Source organism: Anolis carolinensis, chromosome 1 (assembly GCF_035594765.1).
Source record: "Anolis carolinensis isolate JA03-04 chromosome 1, rAnoCar3.1.pri, whole genome shotgun sequence".
Lineage (NCBI taxonomy): Eukaryota > Metazoa > Chordata > Lepidosauria > Squamata > Dactyloidae > Anolis > Anolis carolinensis.
The window spans coordinates 3,596,417-3,617,032 of NC_085841.1; the positions used below are offsets into that span (position 1 = coordinate 3,596,417).

Consider the following 20,616-nt stretch of genomic DNA (forward strand, 5'->3'; position numbering starts at 1 on the left):
TTTCACACTATCCCTTCTGAGCTGTAAACGCTGGGTTATCTGTAACTCTCCTGTCTTCTCCACATTCCTTTCAGAGACAATCCCTGACCGATTCTCATGAGAATTACTGCCTGTTTCCCCAACAACAGATCTACCCAAAACATTCCCATTGTCTCGAAAAACACTTTCGCTTCCCCCCACAGAAACACCAGGCTCAACCAGAAAATCCCTGTCCTCATCCTCAGAGGCTTTACAGGCCAATCGTGGTTGGTGCACTTGGAGGCATTCATTCCAAGAAACCTTGAAAAGCATTGGAAAAGCCTTAATTTGGACACAGGCTGCAGAATGCAATACTTCTTGGAACTTCACGCATTCTATGAAAATACTGCTACTATCCTAGGACCTTGGTGTTGTGACTCAGCTAGAACCTCAGACTCCTCAGATTGACTCTGATGGGGATTATGGGATTCAGGTTCAAAATCAGGTTCAGAATGTCCCTGTTGTAGAAGATGAGGAACAGAGAGTTTTTCCCACAGCCAGGAATGATGTTGATGATACTGAAACTAGCCAGGTGCAAATTGACTCAGAAAAGGAGGACAGTTCTCAGTCTGATAGCAAGCAGGCTGACGCTAACGAGCTGACTGACTTTGATGAAACGGAATCTTTAGATCGAGCTGACCATTTGGAATTCAGGGTTCGAAGGAGTGCAAGGATAGCAAATAAGAAGGAGGTCAGAGGCCAAAGAAATGCTTTCATGCTTGGCAAAGGGTATTAAAGCAGTGTGTTTGGAGACAAACCTTTGTCAAAGCAACTTTCGTTTAACCAAGAAGCAAGCTCTCATTTCCTAGATTATCCTGCAGTCTTTGTGTTCATGTTATTGGGACTTTGTCATGCTTTATTGGGACTTTGTTTTATTCCTTGTGATTTCTTGGATCATTGTTTAAGGCTTTGTTTTGGAACGATCTTTTGGAACTTTACTTTTGCTTTTAAATAACTTTTTATCTTTTATTTTCTAATAAACTACAAAAGACTTCAGCCTAGGTGCAGTCTGGTATATTGAGCAAGGTGAAGCTAGCCTGAGGTGCAACACTTGGGAAGACCCCGATATTCAGAGACGAATTCCAGACACTTGAACCTAATATGCATGTGTTCTGTGTTGTTATGTACAAATAAATACATAACAATAGATAACAACAAATCAATCAATTGAATTAATTCCTAAAATGAAAAGTGAAATAATAAATGAAAATTAGTATCTAGAATCCCCCTGAAGGATCTACAGATTGCGTGAGCATCTCTTGGTCCTCCAATGCAATTCTATGGACAACTATTACATGTTGACCCCAGATATCTTCTGGAGGACTTTCTTTTTTCATGTCAGGAGAAGTGTACTCTGTAGGAACCTCTTCTTGCTCCTCTGTTGCAACATCTGGCAGAAGTAGGCCACCAAGTCACACTGAAGGACCTGTAGAGAGCATACTCTATAAATCCTCAAATATGAAGGACCAACTATAGGGCAAAAGAAGGAGAACCCCATGTTTGCATTTCCTAGGTTTTGCAGTTCGGTTTTGTCCTGACATGGAGTGTGATTCATGGTTCCTCCTCGTTCTTCCCGCAGGTCGCCTCATTCGTCTTGAGCTGTGACAACTGCGCAAGGGGACCTTTGACTGCCTGATGTGGGTCTTGAAGTGCTAGCGGAGTTAAAAACCTCATTAACTCCTCCGAGCAGTTGATTTATGCCGGCTATTAGTCTAATCATTTTATAAACTCCCCAGTTGGAGGTGGAAGGCACTTCAAGACAGGGAGTAGGTCCTCTCTTCCATCTTTGACAAGCCTACGGAAAGGTCTTAGATGTTTTGAAAGGGCAATGAGGATTGCTCCTTATTTAGAAGGGAAATAGGGGAAAATTCAGCAAAATTCTCCCCTGAGGTCTTTCCTTCTGCAGAAAAAATTGATTACCAAATAATTTGCTTTAAAATAATGTTTATACCCTGTTTCCCCTAAAATAAGACATCCCCAGAAAATAAGACCGAGTAGAGGTTTTGCTGAATTGCTAAATATAAGGCCTCCCTCGAAAGTAAGATCTAGCAAAGTTTTTGTTTGGAAGCATGCCTGCCGAACAGAACACTGGAGCATGCAAGATCGGCAAAAGTACGTACCATAGAGTGTTGTACATGGAAATATTGGTAGTAACAAGAAATTCTTGATAGGATTCACAGTTTGTCTGGTTATGCTGGTTTATGATGACAACTATTGTACAGTATATAATAAATGTTCATTTCTTTTTGTTCAACAATAAATGTGAATTCTTCTTCATGGAAAAATAAGACATCCGCTGAAAGTAAGACCTAGCGCATCTTTGGGAGCAAAAATTAATATAAGACACTGTCTTATTTTCGGGGAAACACAGTAGCAAAGGCTTTCAAGAGAGAAAAACAGGGTGATGATGACAGTGACGACTATTAGGATTACCACCTTGCTTTCCTCTCTTTGGAAACCTTTGCTGTAAACTTTTACTCATTACAGAATGTAACAATTCGAAAAATGTCCTGGTTTGAAAGTGTTATTTCCTGTTTAATTGTGCAATACTTACTTTGAAAGTAGTTGTTTTATTCCAGAAACTTCATTTTTTGTGGCTGACGGTAATACTATTATTTCCTTCAGTCAAGGAACATCTTTTGTAATTTTCCTTAATAAAAATATGCAATTTTAACCTTTCAATATGAGGAACTCAACAAAGTTTTTGCAGGGTTGCTGTGAGTTTTCCCAGCTGTCTGGTCATGTTCTAGAAGCATTCTCTCCTGACGTTTCGCCCACATCTATGGCAGGCATCCTCAGAGGTTGTGAAGGCTGCTGAAAATTAGGCAAGCGGGGCTTACCGTATATACTCGAAGATAAGCCGAGTTTTTCAGCCCTTTGTTTGAGCTGAAAAAGCCTCCCTCGGCTTATAATGGGGTCAAGGTCAAACTGGACAGTGGAGTCTGGAGGCCATTGCTTGCAATATATGATATATTTCACTCTTACCCTCCCTTAGCAGTGTGTTTTCAAAAGCTTCCCTTGCTTTTAAACCAAGGGAATGTTTTGAAAAGGGAGAGAAGCCCTTGCAAGTCAGGAAGAAGAAATATATATATCCATTAATCTTATAAAAGCATTTCCCCTGAAATATTTGTTAAACTCTCCTACAGATATATAGGCATTTTATATAGGCATTTGCAATCTCTATGTACTTATATATCTGTATCTATATCTATCTGCATTAATTTTTCCCTCATATGTTTGCAGGTCTTTGCAAATCCTATATACATATAGATCCATGTACCTGTATATCTGTATCCATATATATACATTATTTAACCTACTGATGCTTTGATTAATGTAATTTTATTGGTGTCTATTTTTATTTTGAAATTTACCAGTAGCTGCTTCGTTTCCCACCCTCGGCTTATACTCGGGTCAATAAATTATCCCAGTTTTTTTGTGGTAAAATTAGGTGCCTCGGCTTATATTTGGGTCGGCTTATACTCGAGTATATACGGTATATTCCTGTGGAATAATGTCCAGAGTAGGAGAAAAAACTCTTGTCTGTTAGAGGCAAGTGTGGATGTTGCAATTAGCTACCTTGATTAGCATTGAATAGTCTTGCAGCTTCTATGCCAGGCTGTTGCTGCCTGGGGGATTCCTTTGTCGGGAGGTGTTAGCTGACCCTGATTGTTTCCTGCCTGGAATTCCCCTATCTTCTGAATATTGTTCTTTATTGCTGTCCTGGTTTTAGAGTTTTATTAAATACTAGCTGTGCCCTGCCACGTGTTGCTGTGGCCAATTGGAATTGCAGTGAATAGCCTGGCTGCTTCAAAGCCTGGCTGTTTTCTACATAGGGTATCCTTGCTAGGCCAGGTTGAATGAGATGGAGTAGCCTCGTGGTTTCCTTAGTCTGGCTTTGAAGCTGCAAGGCTGTTCAGTGTTAATCAAGGTGGGCCAGAAAGGGGTTGATATATGTGTGGAATAACGTGCAGTGTGGTAGAAAGAACTGTTGTCTGGTTGAAGCAGGTGTTGCCATGGATCTCCTTGATTAGCATTGAATAGGCATGCAGCTTCAAGGTCTGCCTGGTTAGTACTTGGAAGAATCCTTTACTGGGACGTGTTAGCTGGGTGTGATTATTTAAGTTGTTTAGCATTGAATGGTCTTGTAGCTTCCAAGCCTGGCTGCTTCCTGCGTGAGGGAATCCTTTGTTGGGAGGTGTTAGCTGGGCCTGGTTGTTTCCCAGCTTCTGCTAACCCAGAAGTTCGAAAACATGCAAATGTGACTACATCAATAGGTACTGCTCTAGCGGGAAGGTAACGGCGCTCCATGCAGTCATTCCACATGACCTTGGAGGAGTCTGCGGACAACGCCGGCTCTTCTGCTTAGAAATGGAGATGAGCACCAACCCCCAGTCAGACACGACTGGACTTAATGTCAGGGGAAAACCTTTACCCTTTACCTTAACTACCACCAATTCCTCAATACTTTATTTCCCATACCACCATACTTCACCACAGCAACGCGTGGCCGGGCACAGCTAGTACTTTAATAAAGAGTAAATAAATCCATTGCATTGGGGATGGAGGCTTAAACCTCCCCTTTGTGTGAGCAAGCCTCTCTCCAGGTATTTCAAAATTATAGGGCTAAAATAATATCCCTTTATTTTTGGAGACACCCTGCCATTTCCGACAGGCAGCAGCAGGGTCCTTGATACTGAAAGTGCCTCGCAGGTACATTAGCAAAGACAGGGCAGCAGAAGAAGAAGAGGAAGGCTTCCTGCCTCTTGATTCACTGCTCCCTAAATGCCTGGAATAATCGCTCCAAATTGCAAACAAATTGCAGGCGACGGCACTATGGGCAACTTAATGCATGCTTCTCCCTCCCATCTCCTCCTCCTTTTTATAAATAAGCATCTTGGCAGCACCCCAGGAAATATTTGTATAGTCCTCGTCGCCTACCTTTCGGAGCTCATGCGGTCTTATGTGTGTACATGTGTCTGTGTGCGCGCATAAATGGATGCTGCGTAGGTGTGTGAATCGCTTGGGCTTTTGCTTTCTCCAGGTATTGTCAATATATTGAATCCTAGTGTTGGAAGAGACTCCAGGGCCCACCCAGTTCAACCCGCTTCTGCCAGGCAGGAAGTCCCCATCAAAACCCTCCAGACAGATGACCACCCAGAAATGAGACTCCACTGGAACTCCCAGACAGCAGCAGATTCAGACAGCTCAGATCATTAAGTATCACTAGGCCAATGATGGGCAACCTTTTGCGCTTGGTGTGTCAAAATTCACCACAAAAAAAAAAACCTAGCATGATTTGGGTGGTGTGTCACTTCGAGAAAAAAAAACACCCATAATTTCGCAATATGTATAGTTTAAATAACAAAAAATATAATTGTAATATATAACTGTATTTAATCAATCAAAAACTATTTACTACCATTATTTCAATGTACAACAATCTACGGTACCTCTTGCAGTTTCCACGCTGATTTCTCTCTATTCTAGTTTCAATGTTGTCATGAATAATAAATAATATAATAATAATATACTAGTAATAATATGATAATATACTACAATAATAATAGAATGACACACACACACACACATATATAAATGTAATGTGTATAATTCCCATGGAGTAAACAACAAAACCACTGGACCAAATCACACCAAATTTGGCCACAAAATACATAGTCATCCAATCAATCTGCATGCGGCAGCATGTCAGCAAAAATGGCTAGGCGTGTCAGTGTTGACACGCGTGTCATAGGTTGGCCATCACTGCACTAGGCACTCTGCTGTGGTGGAACTGAAACATAACATGGAATTCATGTGCCAAACTCATGTCAAAAAGATCTTGGAGTCTTAGGCTCCTTCTACACTACCATATAAAATCCATATTATCTGCTTTAAACTGGATTATATGACAGTGTAGAAGGGGCCTTAGTTGAACATGAACCAACAGTGTGATTCAGCAGCTTTAAAAAGCCAGTGGGATTTTGGGCTGCATCAAAAGGAATCTATATAGTGTCTAGATCGAGGGAAGTCATGGTGCCTCTGTATTCTGTTTTGGTTAGACCTCACCTAGAATGCTCTGTCCGATTCTGAGCACTACGATTTAAGAGAGATATTGACAAACTGGAAGGTGTCCAGAGACAGGCAACCAAAATGATCAAACGTCTGGAGACCATGAATCCCTCTGAGGAACGTCTTAAAGAGCTGGGTATGTTTAGCCTCCAGAAGAGAAGGCTGAGAGGAGACACGAGAGCCATATCTACCTATGTAAAAGGATGCCCTAAGGAGGGAGCAGGGTTGTTTTCTCCTGCCCTGGAAACTAGGACTCAATGGAGCAATGGGTTCAAATGATAGGAAAGGAGGTTCCACCTGAACATTAGAACTTTCTAACCAAAAGAAGAGCTGTTCAGCAGTGGAGCTCTGTGGCTCAGACTGTGGTGGAAGCTCCTTCTTTGGAGACTTTAAAACAGAGCCTGGATGGCCATCTGATGGAGGTGTTTTGATTGTGCTTTCCACAATACTATTTCTCCATGAAGTTGCTAATGTCTAAAAGGCTGGAGGACCATCTGTCAGGAGGGCTTTGATTGTGTCTTCCTGCCTGGTAGAAGGGGATTGGACTGGTTAATTTTTCTTACAAAGAGTAAACCTCTCCCTCTTAATGTGTTTTATGAATCATGAACCGATAACACAGGGACAATTTTAAGGAGCCGGGCGATAAACCTTGACGACCTCGCTTTCCATTCTGCTGGCAGATTAATGGTCACCATTACATGGCTGACATTTCAGATGTCTTAAATAATTGCTTGTGGGAAAAGTCAACAGCGTTAATCAAATGGGGCTGTCCCCCAGTCCTATAGTCAATTTGCCACATCCTGAGATGTTGTTGATCCAAGTCAAGGAAGCGCAGGGTGTCTACTTATTTTGAGGGGGGACCTCCATGGACGGCGCAATGGAAACTGTTAGCGTCCAGATGAATGCTTTGGTGAGCCCATGTGCAGCTAAAGAATATGTGTTTCTATACAACAGAATTTCTCAGAGTCCCAAACAAACAGAGGGCCACAGGTTGTGCAGGCCTGCTCTAAAGACATGGACACAATGGAGCAAGAGATTCAATTTGCAGGAAAAGAGATTCCACCTCAACATTAGGAAGAACTTCCTGACAGTAAATGCTGTTTAACAATGAAATAGGCTGCCTCCAAGTATAGTGAAGTCTCTCCTTTTTTGTAGGTTTTTAAGCAGAGGCTGGATGGCCATATTTCAGGAGTGCTTTGTCATGATGAAGAGCCAGAGGGTCAGGGTGCGCCTTGGTGGGTTTCTTCAAAACCATCGATCAGTCATGCTCCGGACCAGCACCCTGATGAATTGGTGAACTTCTGCCCTTACCAATTCCTCCAATGTCAGACTCAAAGACATCTGCAGTCTGAGGTTCAAACATCTGTTTAGTATTTACAGAGATATTTAGAAAGCAGCAAAGTCCATTGCTGGAAGCCGGCATTCTTTGGCTCGGCTCATCTCTCACAGTACAACAACAGATAAGAAAGCACATTCCTTAGTCCGAAGGAAGTTCCGACCTCCAAGGCCGGAAATCATGTCTCATAGGTCACAGCAGGCTGTCAGTCAAACTGGCCTGCTATTAACTGTTTCATAGCTGAAACACACACTTGCAAAACAGCAGAAACACTTGATTTACATTTCATATACACACAACCAAAAATCCAACATGCTTTTGATTGTGTCTCCTTGCCTGGAAGCAGGGGATTGGAGTGGATAGCCTTTGGGGTCTCTTGCAAATCTATGATTTGTATTGTGAAATTAATGTATGTTCTGGATACAAGAGTAACATTGCTTGGCGTCCTGCATCATGCTGACAAAGTGCTAAGCCACAGTGTTGTTATTGCGCTGTGTTAAATATTTCCCTTACAAGCAACCTCCTAGCCCATGGCACCACCAAATACTTTTGTTTTCTATTGTCCTCTTATTTGTGGTTATTGTTGTATGCCTTCAAGTTGTTTCTGATCTATGGTGACGCTACAGCAAACCTATCACAGGGTCAGGATTTTTGTGTAAAGATTTGTTCATTAGAGACTTTCCTCTGAGACTGAGATGTGTGACTTTGATAAGGTGGCCATAAAGTTTTCCATGGCCGCGTGTGGATTTGAATGCTGGTCTCCAAAGTCTTTGAGTGCATCTACACTGTAGAATGAATACATTTTGGCACCACTTTAACTGCCTTGGCTCAATGCTGTGGAAGCCTGGGTGTTGTATTTTGGTGAGGCACCAGCACTCTTTGGCAGCGAAGGCTAAAGATTTTGTAAAACTTCAACTCCCAGTGTCCCAGGATAGCCGAAGGTATCAAATCAGTTTTGGCTAGTGGAACGGGCTCTGTAGTTTTTGGCTCGGCCTGAATCCATACAGAATCTTACCTGGCACAGTACAATCATTCAGGTTGTTCGCAACAGGCGGCAGATTAATTTTGCGCTCCTAATCCACCGACGATGACTTCAGACGCGACAAAACATGGCAGCCCTTATCTCCGAGTGCATTCCTGGCAGGAGAATGAATCTCGGCGCCAAAAGAATGGCACTTCAAAGCCGCAACTGCTTTTGGCTGATTGTCTCCAAGCCCGCGGGGCATCGGATACTCATTCAGCTGCTCACACGCATACAGATGCAATAAATTCTACGAACTTCCCGTGGGGCTCCGTCATTGAAATCTGGAGACAAGACGTTTCCTTTCCTCTGCTTTCCTAATGCAGTCCCACTTGGCATTTTATAAAATCCCTGCAACTTAAAATAGCAGCTCCGTCCCCTTTGTAACCCCAAGGCTGTATGATATTTATACACAGAGAGGGAAACATCTTGAAGATTAGGTGTAAGATGTCTAATGTAAGATGGGGGAATCCAATGAATGCATGCTGTAGCCACCTTCTCAGGATTTATATGAAGTGCAGTTTCTCTTAACTTTTTATTTTAGCCTATAGATTTAAGCGAGAAAAGTCTGTTGACATTGTTGTGTGGCTTCAAGACGTGTGTGACTCAGAATGACACCGTCACAGAGCTTTCTTGGCAAGATTTATTCAAAGGGGATTTGCCTTTCTTTTCCTCTGAGGTTGAGAGAGTGTGACTTGACCAAGGTCAACCTGTGGCTTCAGATACCACTACACCACGCTGACTCCCCATGTTTACAGAATTACAGCTTTCTGAATTCTGAAGAAAGTTCTCATTTGAAGGCATCTGCTGCTTCGGAATGAAGTCCATTGTTACTGGTGGAACTGGAAAGGATTTTGATAGGAAAGCTCTTGTTATCTAATAATAATAATAATAATAATAATAATAATAATAATAATAATAATAACAATAACCTGCTTTGATTGAAGTCAAAAATCAGAAACTTCAAAGCACAGCGGACAAAAAATCAGTACAAGAAAACCGCACTACAAACTAGAGCTGACAGCTGGCACAACAAAACATTGCATGGAAAATTCCTTAACAAAATTGAGAAAAAGCTGATAAGGAGAAGACCTGGCTGTGGCTCACAAATGGGACCCTGAAGAAGGAGACAGAAGGCCTGATCCTTGCAGCCCAGGAGCAAGCCATCAGAACAAAGGCAATTAAGGCCAAGATCGAAAAATCAGCTGATGACCCAAAATGCAGGCTGTGCAAGGAAACCGACGAAACCATTGATCATCTCCTCAGCTGATGTAAGAAAATTGCACAGACAGACTACAAACAGAGGCACAACCATGTGGCCCAAATGATTCATTGGAACTTATGCCTCAAATACCACCTCTCAGCAGTAAAGAACTGGTGGGATCACAAACCTGCAAAAGTATTGGAAAATGAGCATACAAAGATACTGTAGGACCTCCGAATCCAGACTGACAGAGTTCTGGAACACAACACACCAGACATCACAGTTGTGGAGGGGGAAAAGGTTTGGATCATTGATGTTGCCATCCCAGGTGACAGTCGCATTGACGAAAAACAACAGGAAAAACTCAGCCGCTGTCAGGACCTCAAGATTGAACTTCAAAGACTCTGGCAGAAACCAGTGCAGGTGGTCCCGGTGGTGATGGGCACATTGGGTGCCATGCCAAAAGATTTCAGCCGGCATTTGGAAACAATAGACATTGACAAAATTACGATCTGCCAACTTCAAAAGGCCATCCTACTAGGATCTGCGTGCATCATCCGAAAATACATCACACAGTCCTAGACACTTGGGAAGTGTTCGACTTGTGATTTTGTGAAACGATATCCAGCATATCTATCTTGTTTGCTGTGTCATAGAATTTATATACGCTATTCAGTGCAATTTAACCAGACCAACAAAGAATTAACCTTGGTAGAAGGTGGCCAGGCTCTGAAGCAGCGATACTACTCTGTACTATTGAAGCTGGCCAACTAAAAATTCCCCTAGGTAGCAAGCAGCCAGGCTTCCAAGCAGCAAGCCTATTCTGTTGCATTTTAACTCACCAAACAAGGATTCCCACAAGAAGAAAATGGCCAGGCTTTGAGGCTGCAAGCTAGTCACTGCTATTCCAACTGGCCAACAAAGGATTCTCATAAGCCACAGCAACGCATGGCCGGGCACAGCTAGTAATAATACATTTATGCTCCTCTTTATCTCCCCAAAGGGGACTCAAATCAGCTTGAAATAGAAGCATAAGTATACAGTTTAAAATATACAAATATACAAACATGAAAACAGCTAATATATTCAGAGTTTAAATCCATCCAAACATATTCAAAGTTTAAGTGATTAAAGCAAAAACTGAGTTTATCCAATAAAGCTCAGAGAAAACAGAAGGCACATCTAGAGATAATAAAAGATGATGCCGACTGGTGTCCTATACGACGCAACTGGTCCAACATTGTGCTCACTTTCCAAACATTTACGCCTTTCAAAGGTGATATTGTCCTGCTTAAAAGAAATCATGAGCAAGGTGGTCTTATATTGATGATTATGTTTGTATTGTGTAAAAAAAGTAGCTTTGGTTGAGATCTCAAGAGGGAGATTATTGAATTATAACCTTCAGTAACTTCCATTGTTTTTTCTCATGCATGAAGCGACAATATCACAGGCCATTGCTTGTATTTTTAATTGTAATTGTCATTCACATTTTGCTTCTTTTTTTTATCGTGTCAGGAGTGACTTGAGAAACTGCAAGTCGCTTCTGGTGTGAGAGAATTGGCCGTCTACAAGGACGTTGCCCAAGGGACATTGCCTGTGTGTTTTGATGTTTTTACCATCCTTGTGGAAGGCTTCTCTCATGTCCCCGCATGGAGCTGCATTGTAGATATTTGAGTCCAGTATTTCTGGTTCTTTTGTGCAAGACCACCCCATATGGTGAAACATCCCAGCTAAAGGTTTCTGTCCAGATCAGAGCTTTTCCTTACTACTCCACTCTCTTTCTCGGCTGTTCTGCCGATATCTCCAAAGCAGAAACGGGGACAGAGGTGACTAATTCCCCTCGATATTTATCCTGCGACTTCAAGATAATCACCCGCCTGATTGGCGGGGGAAGAGAGGCGGCTGTGTCACTGCCGTTGAGTGACAGGCGCGGATGGAAAATCTCCTGATTCCTGGCACCGAAATGACTAATTTGTCCCAATCATCTCCTGATTATTTATGCCGACGGGTTTACAGGGGCGGGGGTGAATGAGACCCGTTGATGCCATTAACGGTAATCACAGCAGGGAACGTCGCCTTTTTTGTTTCTAAAATAGGCAACGGCTTCTGCTCGTGAGATCAGTCATTTCCCCCTATGAAATACATGCCGCGGCTAGCGACTCATGAGCTGAGAGGGTGTGCAGCTTTCAGGTCTGTGCCTGTGGGATATGGATGTATTTTCAATTGTCCTATCCAAAAGAAAACAGGACTCCCTGGCTCAGAAAACCTGCATTTTCAATAGTGGGTGGCCTGAAGGCTTTGCTTTCTTTGCAGTGAGGTGTCAGGCTCTTGGTATACAGGGTCTTCCATTTCCTTGGCAAGAATAATAGGTACACCTACAAGCAGTATTATTATTATTATTATTATTATTATTATTATTATTATTATTATTATTGTATGACACAGCAAACAAGATAGACATTCTGGATTTCATATCACAAAATCACAAGTTGAACACTTCCCAAGTGTCTAGGACTGTGTGATGTATTTTCAGATGATGTGCGCAGATCCCAGCAGGGTGGCCTTTTGCAGTTGGCAGATCGTAATTTTGTCAATGTCTATTGTTTCCAAATGCCGGCTGAGATCTTTTGGCACGGCACCCAGTGTGCCCATCACCACCGGGACCACCTGCACTGGTTTCTGCCAGAGTCTTTGAAGTTCAGTCTTGAGGTCCTGATAGCGGTTGAGTTTTTCCTGTTGTTTTTCGTCAATGCGACTGTCACCTGGGATGGCAACATCAATGATCCAAACCTTTTTCTTTTCCACAACTGTGATGTCTGGTGTGTTGTGTTCCAGAACTTTGTCAGTCTGGATTCGGAAATCCCACAGTATCTTGGTGTGCTCATTTTCCAATACTTTTGCAGGTTTGTGATCCCACCAGTTCTTTACTGCAGGGAGGTGGTACTTCAGGCATAAGTTCCAATGAATCATTTGGGCCACATAGTTATGCCTCTGTTTGTAGTCTGTCTGTGCAATTTTCTTACAGCAGCTGAGGATATGATCAATGGTTTTGTCGGTTTCCTTGCGCAGTTTGCATTTTGGGTCATCAGTTGATTTTTCATCTTGGCCTTAATTGTCTTTGTTCTGATGTCTTGCTCCTGGGCTGCAAGGATCAGGCCTTCTGTCTCCTTCTTCAGGGTCCCATTCGTGAGCCAGAGCCAGATCTTCTCCTTAATCAGCTTTTCCTTCAATTTTGTCAAGGAACTTTCCATGCCATGTTTTGTTGTGCCAGCTGTCAGCTCTAGTTTGTAGCGTGGTTTTCTTGTACTGGTTTTTTGTCTGCTGTGCTTTGAGCAGTTTCTGATTTTTGACTTCAATCAAAGCAGGTTCTTCACTTTGCTTTACATATTCTGCCAGGGCATGTTCTTCTTCTTTGACTGCTTGTTTTACTTGTAAGAGTCCTCTCCCCCCTGATCTTCTAGGCAGATATAGCCGGTCAACATCACTGCGAGGGTGCAGGGAATGATGAATGGTCATGAGTTTTCTTGTTTTTCTGTCCAAATTGTCCAGTTCCATCTGTGTCCAATTTATAATGCCAGCAGTATATCTTATGACAGGTATGGCCCAGGTGTTTATGGCCTTGATGGTGTTGCCTCCATTGAGCTTGCTTTTGAGAATTTTTCTGACCCTTTGTGTGTATTCTTTGCTGACCACAGTTTTCACATGTTCATGCTTGATGTTGTCCAGCTGTAATATGCCCAGATATTTATAGGCCTCTGGCTGGTGACACTTTATTGTTTGGCCATTGGGCATATTTATGCCCTCACTTTCAATGATTTTTCCCTTCTTCAATGCCACTGTCAAACATTTGTCCAAACCAAACTCCATGTTGATATCAGTGCTAAAAATTATTATTATTATTATTATTATTATTATTATTATTATTATTATTATTATTAAATGTTCGGAATGGTGGGAGTTGAAATCCAAAACACCGGGAGGGCCCAAGTTTGCCCATGCCTGCTATAGACCTTTTAAACCTTCAACTTCCATTATTCTATCTCATTGAGCCATGGCATTTAAAATGGTCAAACAGCTTTCGTTCTATTGTGTAGAGTTTTGCATAGGTTTGCTACCAAATAGTATTGAATCAAGTAAACAATAAATATTGAGTTTGGCAAAATACGGAGGCTTTTTGGAGATATAATGGTTGACTCCTACATGTCAATATTGTCTGATCCCCTTTTAAAGTTAAATGGCCACACATGACACTTTCTAATAATACCCGCCACCTCCCAGATCCATAAGTTGCTGATGGTGTGAAGAAATGGTTCGATTGAGTGTGGGAAGAAAAGCACGGCACAGAATTGGGCTGCAATAATTGAGATGTGTGGGGGACCGGAATGAGCCAAGGCCCTTTGTGCTAATCTCTCCGTTGTGCTTTTCATCCTGCAGGAATTTTTCGAGAACCCTGCCTTCCGCCCGGACGGCATGAAGCTCTACCCGACTCTCGTCATCCGCGGCACGGGGCTTTACGAACTCTGGAAAACGGGGCGGTACAAGAGCTATCCGCCAAGCACGCTGGTGGATCTGGTGGCAAGGATCCTGGCCCTCGTGCCGCCGTGGACACGCGTGTACCGGGTGCAAAGGTAACCTTGGCCGGCATCCTGCATCACGCTTGCAAGGTGCAAAGTTGCACAGGAGTCATGTGTCGATTGTTCTATGCCAAATATCAGTATCACATAATAGATAGTTTTGCTCTCAGCGTGATCTTGAGAAGAAGCAAGCCATACAAACATGTCTGATAGCAAGGCATATGTTTTGTAGACATGCTTATTAGAACCCCTACACACTGGTTTTTTAAAATCGTAAGCCCATCATCATCATCATCATTATTTATTAATTTCTATCCCGCTTTTATCCCGTGGGTGGGATTCAAAGCAGCGTACAACATATTAAATTGATACAATACATCTGACCACAATACATAATCAGTTAAAACATCATGTCCCGATATAAAAACCCAATTAACATATCAAATAAAACAATTTTAAAAACTTACAGCAAGCACCATTTAAAGATACCCATAACCTCCGGCCACTGAAGTTATTTGTCAAGTACAGTAGAGTCTCACTTATCCAACACTCACTTATCCAACGTTCTGGATTATCCAACAAATTTTTGTAGTCAATGTTTTCAATATATCGTGATATTTTGGTGCTAAATTCATAAATACAGTAATTACTACATAGCATTACTGCGTATTGAACTACTTTTTCTGTCAAATTTGTTGTTTAACATGATGTTTTGGTGCTTCATTTGTAAAATCATAACCTAATTTGATGTTTTCCTTAATGCCTCCTTATTATCCAACATATTCGCTTATCCAACATTCTGCCGGCCCGTTTATGTTGGATAAGTGAGACTCTACTGTATTATCAAAATATTAATCAGACTGGCAGTGCCTGTTATCATTCATCTGGGAAGGCCTGGCTCCTCAGAAAGGTTTTAATTTGCGAACGAAAGGCCAGTAAGGATGGGGCGGATCGTACCTCATTAGGGAGGGAGTTCCAGAGCTGCGGGGCCACCACCGAAAAGGCTCTCTCTCTCTCTCTCTCTCTCTCTCTCTCTCTCTCTCTCGTTCCCACCAAACGCGCCTGCAATGGTGGTGGGACCGAGAGAAGGGCCTCTCCTGAGGATCTCAGTGGGTTGGTAAAAGAAGATACAGCTCCTTGAAGGAGGCCATAAAAATATTTCCAGGCTGAAACAAATTGGGCTATTTTCAAGAATCAAGGGGTCTCTCTTTTTTAACAGGAGTGGTTGGATTGCATGGCAAAAGGGATGCCTGGGAGGTCTCTTCCAACTTTATGATCCTACTAGCTTGAGTCCCCAGCATTGCCCAGGTTATTTGGAGAAGTCGATTTTCAATTGTACAAAATGCATAAGTGTCACGCCCAGGCAGCGGAGCACTAAGAGCCAACACACGGAGGCCAAATACAATCTAATCTCTTTATTAAGGAAATATTATAGTAGAATAAAAACAAATAGAAAATGTAGTCCAGCAATAGACCTTTCAGGGAAGGTCAAATATAGTCCAGAAATATATTGTCCAGTATTTAATATTAGAGTTCAAAGTGGTAATCCCAAAACTGAAACACACTCTACTTCCAAGCAGTAGAGTGGGGAAAGCGTCCAAAGTATTTCTAAAGTTCAAAGTAAGTCCAAGGCAGGAACTGGAAACAAGGCTAAATACTTGGCATAAGATGTAAAGCTGGAAACACGACGAGATAGTTCATGAAAACTTGGCAAGGCAAGGCAAGGAAACTGGAGTTGCAGACTTAAAACACAGTCCACACTAGGCTGAAACCGAAGTTAGTCCTGAAGCTGATCTGTTGACTCTGCACGGATTCCTCGGTGCGGGGAACTTTTAAGGAACCTCAATCTTCCTGCAGAGCAGGTGTCCAGAGCTTCCTTTCCCAAGGGAAAGAGAAGCGAAACACAACATCATCCAGATGCGTTCCTCCCTTCAAATTCCCAGGGGAAACTTAGCTAATTATCGTCCTGTCTGAGTGCTAATCTGGTGCTTCTCCTTGTTTGTTCTTTTTGACCCCGACTCGCCGCATAGAACTCTTTTCTCGCGAAGGGGGGGAGAGGCGCTGGGAAAAGCTTGTTCAAGGTCCGTTTTAATGGGCTCTTGGCAAGAATTGTCAACAACAGGCATGTGGAATGACTTCGTCTCCTGCTGAGACGGCAAAAAACCCATGTTGTCGTCATCATGAGCCATAATGGCGCTGGGGTCAGAACTCCGAGGCCCATGGGACATCAAAATAAGGTTGTGGGTGAACTACAACTCACATCATGCCAGGTTAACTCCAAGAAACTCCATCAGTACATAAAGTTTGTTATGTTGGACAAGTTTGCTCTAGATGCATCATTGGTAGGGTTCAGTGTGTTCTCTGGCTGTAGGGTAAACTACAACTCCCACTATGATGAATTAATCACCTCAAACCCCTCCAGTAGGTTGAGTCAGTCATGGGGGTTCTATGTGTCAAGTTTGGACCAGATCCATCATTGGTGGAGGTTACAGTTTCTCTGGTTGTGGGTGAACTACAACTCTCAGAAAGGAAGTCAGTTCATCTCAAACTCCACCAGTATTCAAATGTGGACATATCAGGTATGTGTGCCAAGTTGGGTCCAGATCAATCTGTGTTTGAGTTCACAGTGCTCTCTGGATGTAGGTGAATTACAACTCCCACAAATCAAGGTGAATTTTCCCCAAAATCCTCCAGTATTTTTTTTTCTGATCATGGGGGATCTGTGTGCCAGGTTTGGTCCAATTCCTTCTTTGGTGGAGTTCACAGAGCTCTTAGATTGTAGGGCAACTATACATCCCAGTACCTACAACTCCAAAATGTCCAGGTCAAGTCCCTTCAAAACCCACCAGTATTCAAATGTGGGCATATCGGGTATGCATGCCAAGTTTGGTCCAGATCCATCATTGTTTGGGTTCATAGTGTTCTCTGGATGTAGGTGAACTACAACTCCTATAAATCCTTCCAAAGACCTCCAGTATTTTTTCTTGGTAATGGTTCTGTGTGCCAAGTTATCCAGGTCTATTGTTGGTGGAGTTCAGAGTGCTCTTAGATTGCAGGTGAACTACAAATCCTATAAGTCATGGTAAATTCTCCCCTAACCTATCTAGTATATTAATTGCTGATCAATTCCTCTGTTTCCTGTGTGCCACAGAAAAGAATAGGAAAGGGTTATGGGAGTGGAAGTGGGTGGGGTCATGCAAATTCCACACCAATGAAGACAGAAAGGAATACTGGGATGCCTGTGGTAGAGGAAAAACAGCAAATCTAGGATGAAATGGTCGCTGTATGTAAGCCTTCACTTGGATGGTGGGCAGGATCGTGTTTGTGAAAGACATTGGCAGGGCTCTGGGACATGTTCACGGTGCTCTCTATAACCTGCAATGTCATTGGAAGTAGGGCCCTTGGTGTCTCCTGAATAGTGGGAGCTAGAGCTGTTTGTGGAGAAAGGGGCTTGTCTGTGTAAGTGGACACCCCGGCCACATATACACATACATATTTTCACTTTTATTGCATGTATAAAAGGTAAAGATTTCCCCTGACATTAAGTCCAGTTGTGTCCGACTCTGGGGGTTGATGCTCATCTTCATTTCTAAGCCGAAGAGCCGACATTGTCTGTAGACACCTCCTAGGTCATGTGGCCGGCATGACTGCATGGAACGCTGTTACCTTCCTGCCAAAGCAGTACCTATTGATCTACTCACATTTGCATGTTTTTGAACTGCTAGGTTGGCAGAAGCTGGAGCTAACAGCGGGCGCTCACTCTGCTCCCCGGGTTTGAACCTGGGACCTTTCGGTCTGCAAGTTCAGCAGCTCAGCGCTTTAACACACTGAGCCACCGAAGGCTCCATTGCATATATAGATGAATAAAAATCACAGAAGCCTGTGGCCACATCTACACTACCATATACAGTAGAGTCTCACTTATCCAACATAAACAGGCCGGCAGAATGTTGGATAAGCAAATATGTTGGACAATAAGGAGGGATTAAGGAAAACATCAAGTTAGATTATAATTTTACAAATGAAGCACCAAAACATCATTTTAGACAACAAATTTGACAGAAAAAGTAGTTCAATACACAGTAATGCTATGTAGTAATTACTGTATTTACAAATTTATCACCAAAATATCACAATGTATTGAAAACATTGACTACAAAAATGTGTTGGATAATCCAGAACGTTGGATAAGTGAGACTCTACTGTATGCAGTTTCAAAATGCTGTTTAATTGTATTGAAATGGATTATATGAGCCTGCACTACCAATGAAGTTAAATTGCATTCTGAAACTGCATTTTATGATGGAGACTGAGATCTGGGACCACTTTCTCCAACCATATGGCTGGGCTACTGATCCCCAAATCCTTTGCCTGGGAGAGTTAGGGAGCTTCAGTCTAAAACATCTGGAAGGTTTGAGGTTGGATTTGGAGAACGAGAGAAGGGAATTTGGGGTGTGTGGCTGGCTTTTGAGGGGGGATGTGAGAGTAAATATCCAAACTGCTTACTGGAATTCCCTGCCTCGGGTCCCCAGAGTGCCGAGCTCATTTCCCCGCCTGCTGCTCTCTCCTGCGTCAGTGCTCTCACCCACAAACTCCTCAGAATAATTAGCTCCCCATTAATGTATGCAGTCGGTTAGATGCCAGGCAACATCATCAAGATGTCAGACGAGTTCTTCCGTGATCCGGCCAAGGACTCCCTGGAAGAGAACATAGTTCCTGACACTCGGAAAACCTCACTGCTGAAGAACAACAGTTAGTAGGGATGGCTTGCAATTTGCAATGGGGATGCCCATCAAATAACTCTGGCACCCTGGTTTGCAACCTGAGTTCAATAAAATCTCCTGTATAGTAAGTCAGGTGTCTCTGTAAACCATGGCATGGCACATCTGAGCTGCCCAAAAGCACTTGGGAATAACTGTCCGCTGCAAAATGTATTTTTTAGTTCCCCCCCCCCTTTTTTTTGTATTCCTAATAGTTAGGTCAGTAGTTCCCAACCTGTGCTCCATGGACCACCAGTGGTCCTCAAGAACTAAAATATGGTCTGCAGCCTCACTGTTACTACTACGGATAATAACGCAGCCCAACTAAAAAGAAAATTTTGATATCTTCTTTTTTGGGCCTGTTCCTAGGGTTATTTGTGGTGCTGATTTAAAAAAAACATGCATTGGATAGACCACATCAGCTCTAGATGATTAAATATGGTTTCCTGTGGGTGATGGATGGATGGTATCCTTGAAGTGACTGGCTTGAACTTGAAGGAACTGGGGGAGCTCTGGCGTGGACTGGTCCATGAGGTCACCAAGAGTCAGAAACGACTGAACGAATGAAGAAGAAGAAGTGGGTGAGCAGGTGACGACTACTGGAGGGCATATGTTCTGTATCAGAAACTAGAGCTGATGTGGTCTATCCAGTGCAATTTTCTGGTCCTATTTAACATCTTTATTAATGACTTAGATGAAGGGTTAGAAGGCATGATCATCAAGTTTGCAAACGACACCAAACTGGGAGGGATAGTTAATACTCCAGAAGACAGGAGAAGAATCTGAAACGATCTTGACAGACTAGAGAGATGGGCCAAAACTAACAAAATGAAGTTCAACAGGGACAAATGCAAGATACTTCACTTTGGCAGAAAAAATGAAATACAAAGATACAGAATGGGGGACAATGCCTGGCTAGACAGCAGTACGTGTGAAAAAGATCTTGGAGTCCTTGTGGAGAGGAAGGTGAACATGAGCCAACAATGTGATGCAGCTGCTAAAAAGGCCAATGGGATTCTGGCCTGCATCAATAGGGGTATAGCATCTAGATCCAGGGAAGTCCTGCTCCCCCTCTATTCTGCCTTGGTCAGACCACACCTGGAATACTGTGTCCAATTCTGGGCACCGCAGTTGAAGGGAGATGTTGACAAGCTGGAAAGCGTCCAGAGGAGGGTGACTAAAATGATTAAGGGTCTGGAGAACAAGCCCTATGAGGAGCGGCTTAAAGAGCTGGGCATGTTTAGCCTGCAGAAGAGAAGGCTGAGAGGAGACATGATAGCCATGTACAAATACATGAAGGGAAGTCATAGGGAAGAGGGAGCAAGCTTGTTTTCTGCTGCCCTGCAGACTAGGACACGGAACAATGGCTTCAAACTACAGGAAAGGAGATTCCACCTGAACATCAGGAAGAACTTCCTCACTGTGAGAAGGGCTGTTCGGCAGTGGAACTCTCTCCCCGGGGCCGTGGTGGAGGCTCCTTCCTTGGAGGCTTTTAAGCAGAGGCTGGATGGCCATCTGTCGGGGGTGCTTTGAATGCGATTTCCTGCTTCTTGGTGGGGGTTGGACTGGATAGCCCATGACGTCTCTTTCAACTCTATGATTCTATGAATCTAAAATTCACCAAAAACTGA

At 42.9% G+C, this 20,616-nt stretch overlaps 1 protein-coding gene across 1 annotated transcript in view; it reads left to right on the forward strand.

The window, feature by feature from the left end:
• elp3 (elongator acetyltransferase complex subunit 3) overlaps positions 1–20,616 on the forward strand; it is a 153,036-nt gene that overhangs the window by 68,500 nt on the left and 63,920 nt on the right. Inside the window, exon 10 of the mRNA XM_003227805.4 lies at positions 14,086–14,279. Coding sequence (XP_003227853.1) covers positions 14,086–14,279 — 194 coding nt within the window. The remainder of the gene's footprint in view (positions 1–14,085; positions 14,280–20,616) is intronic.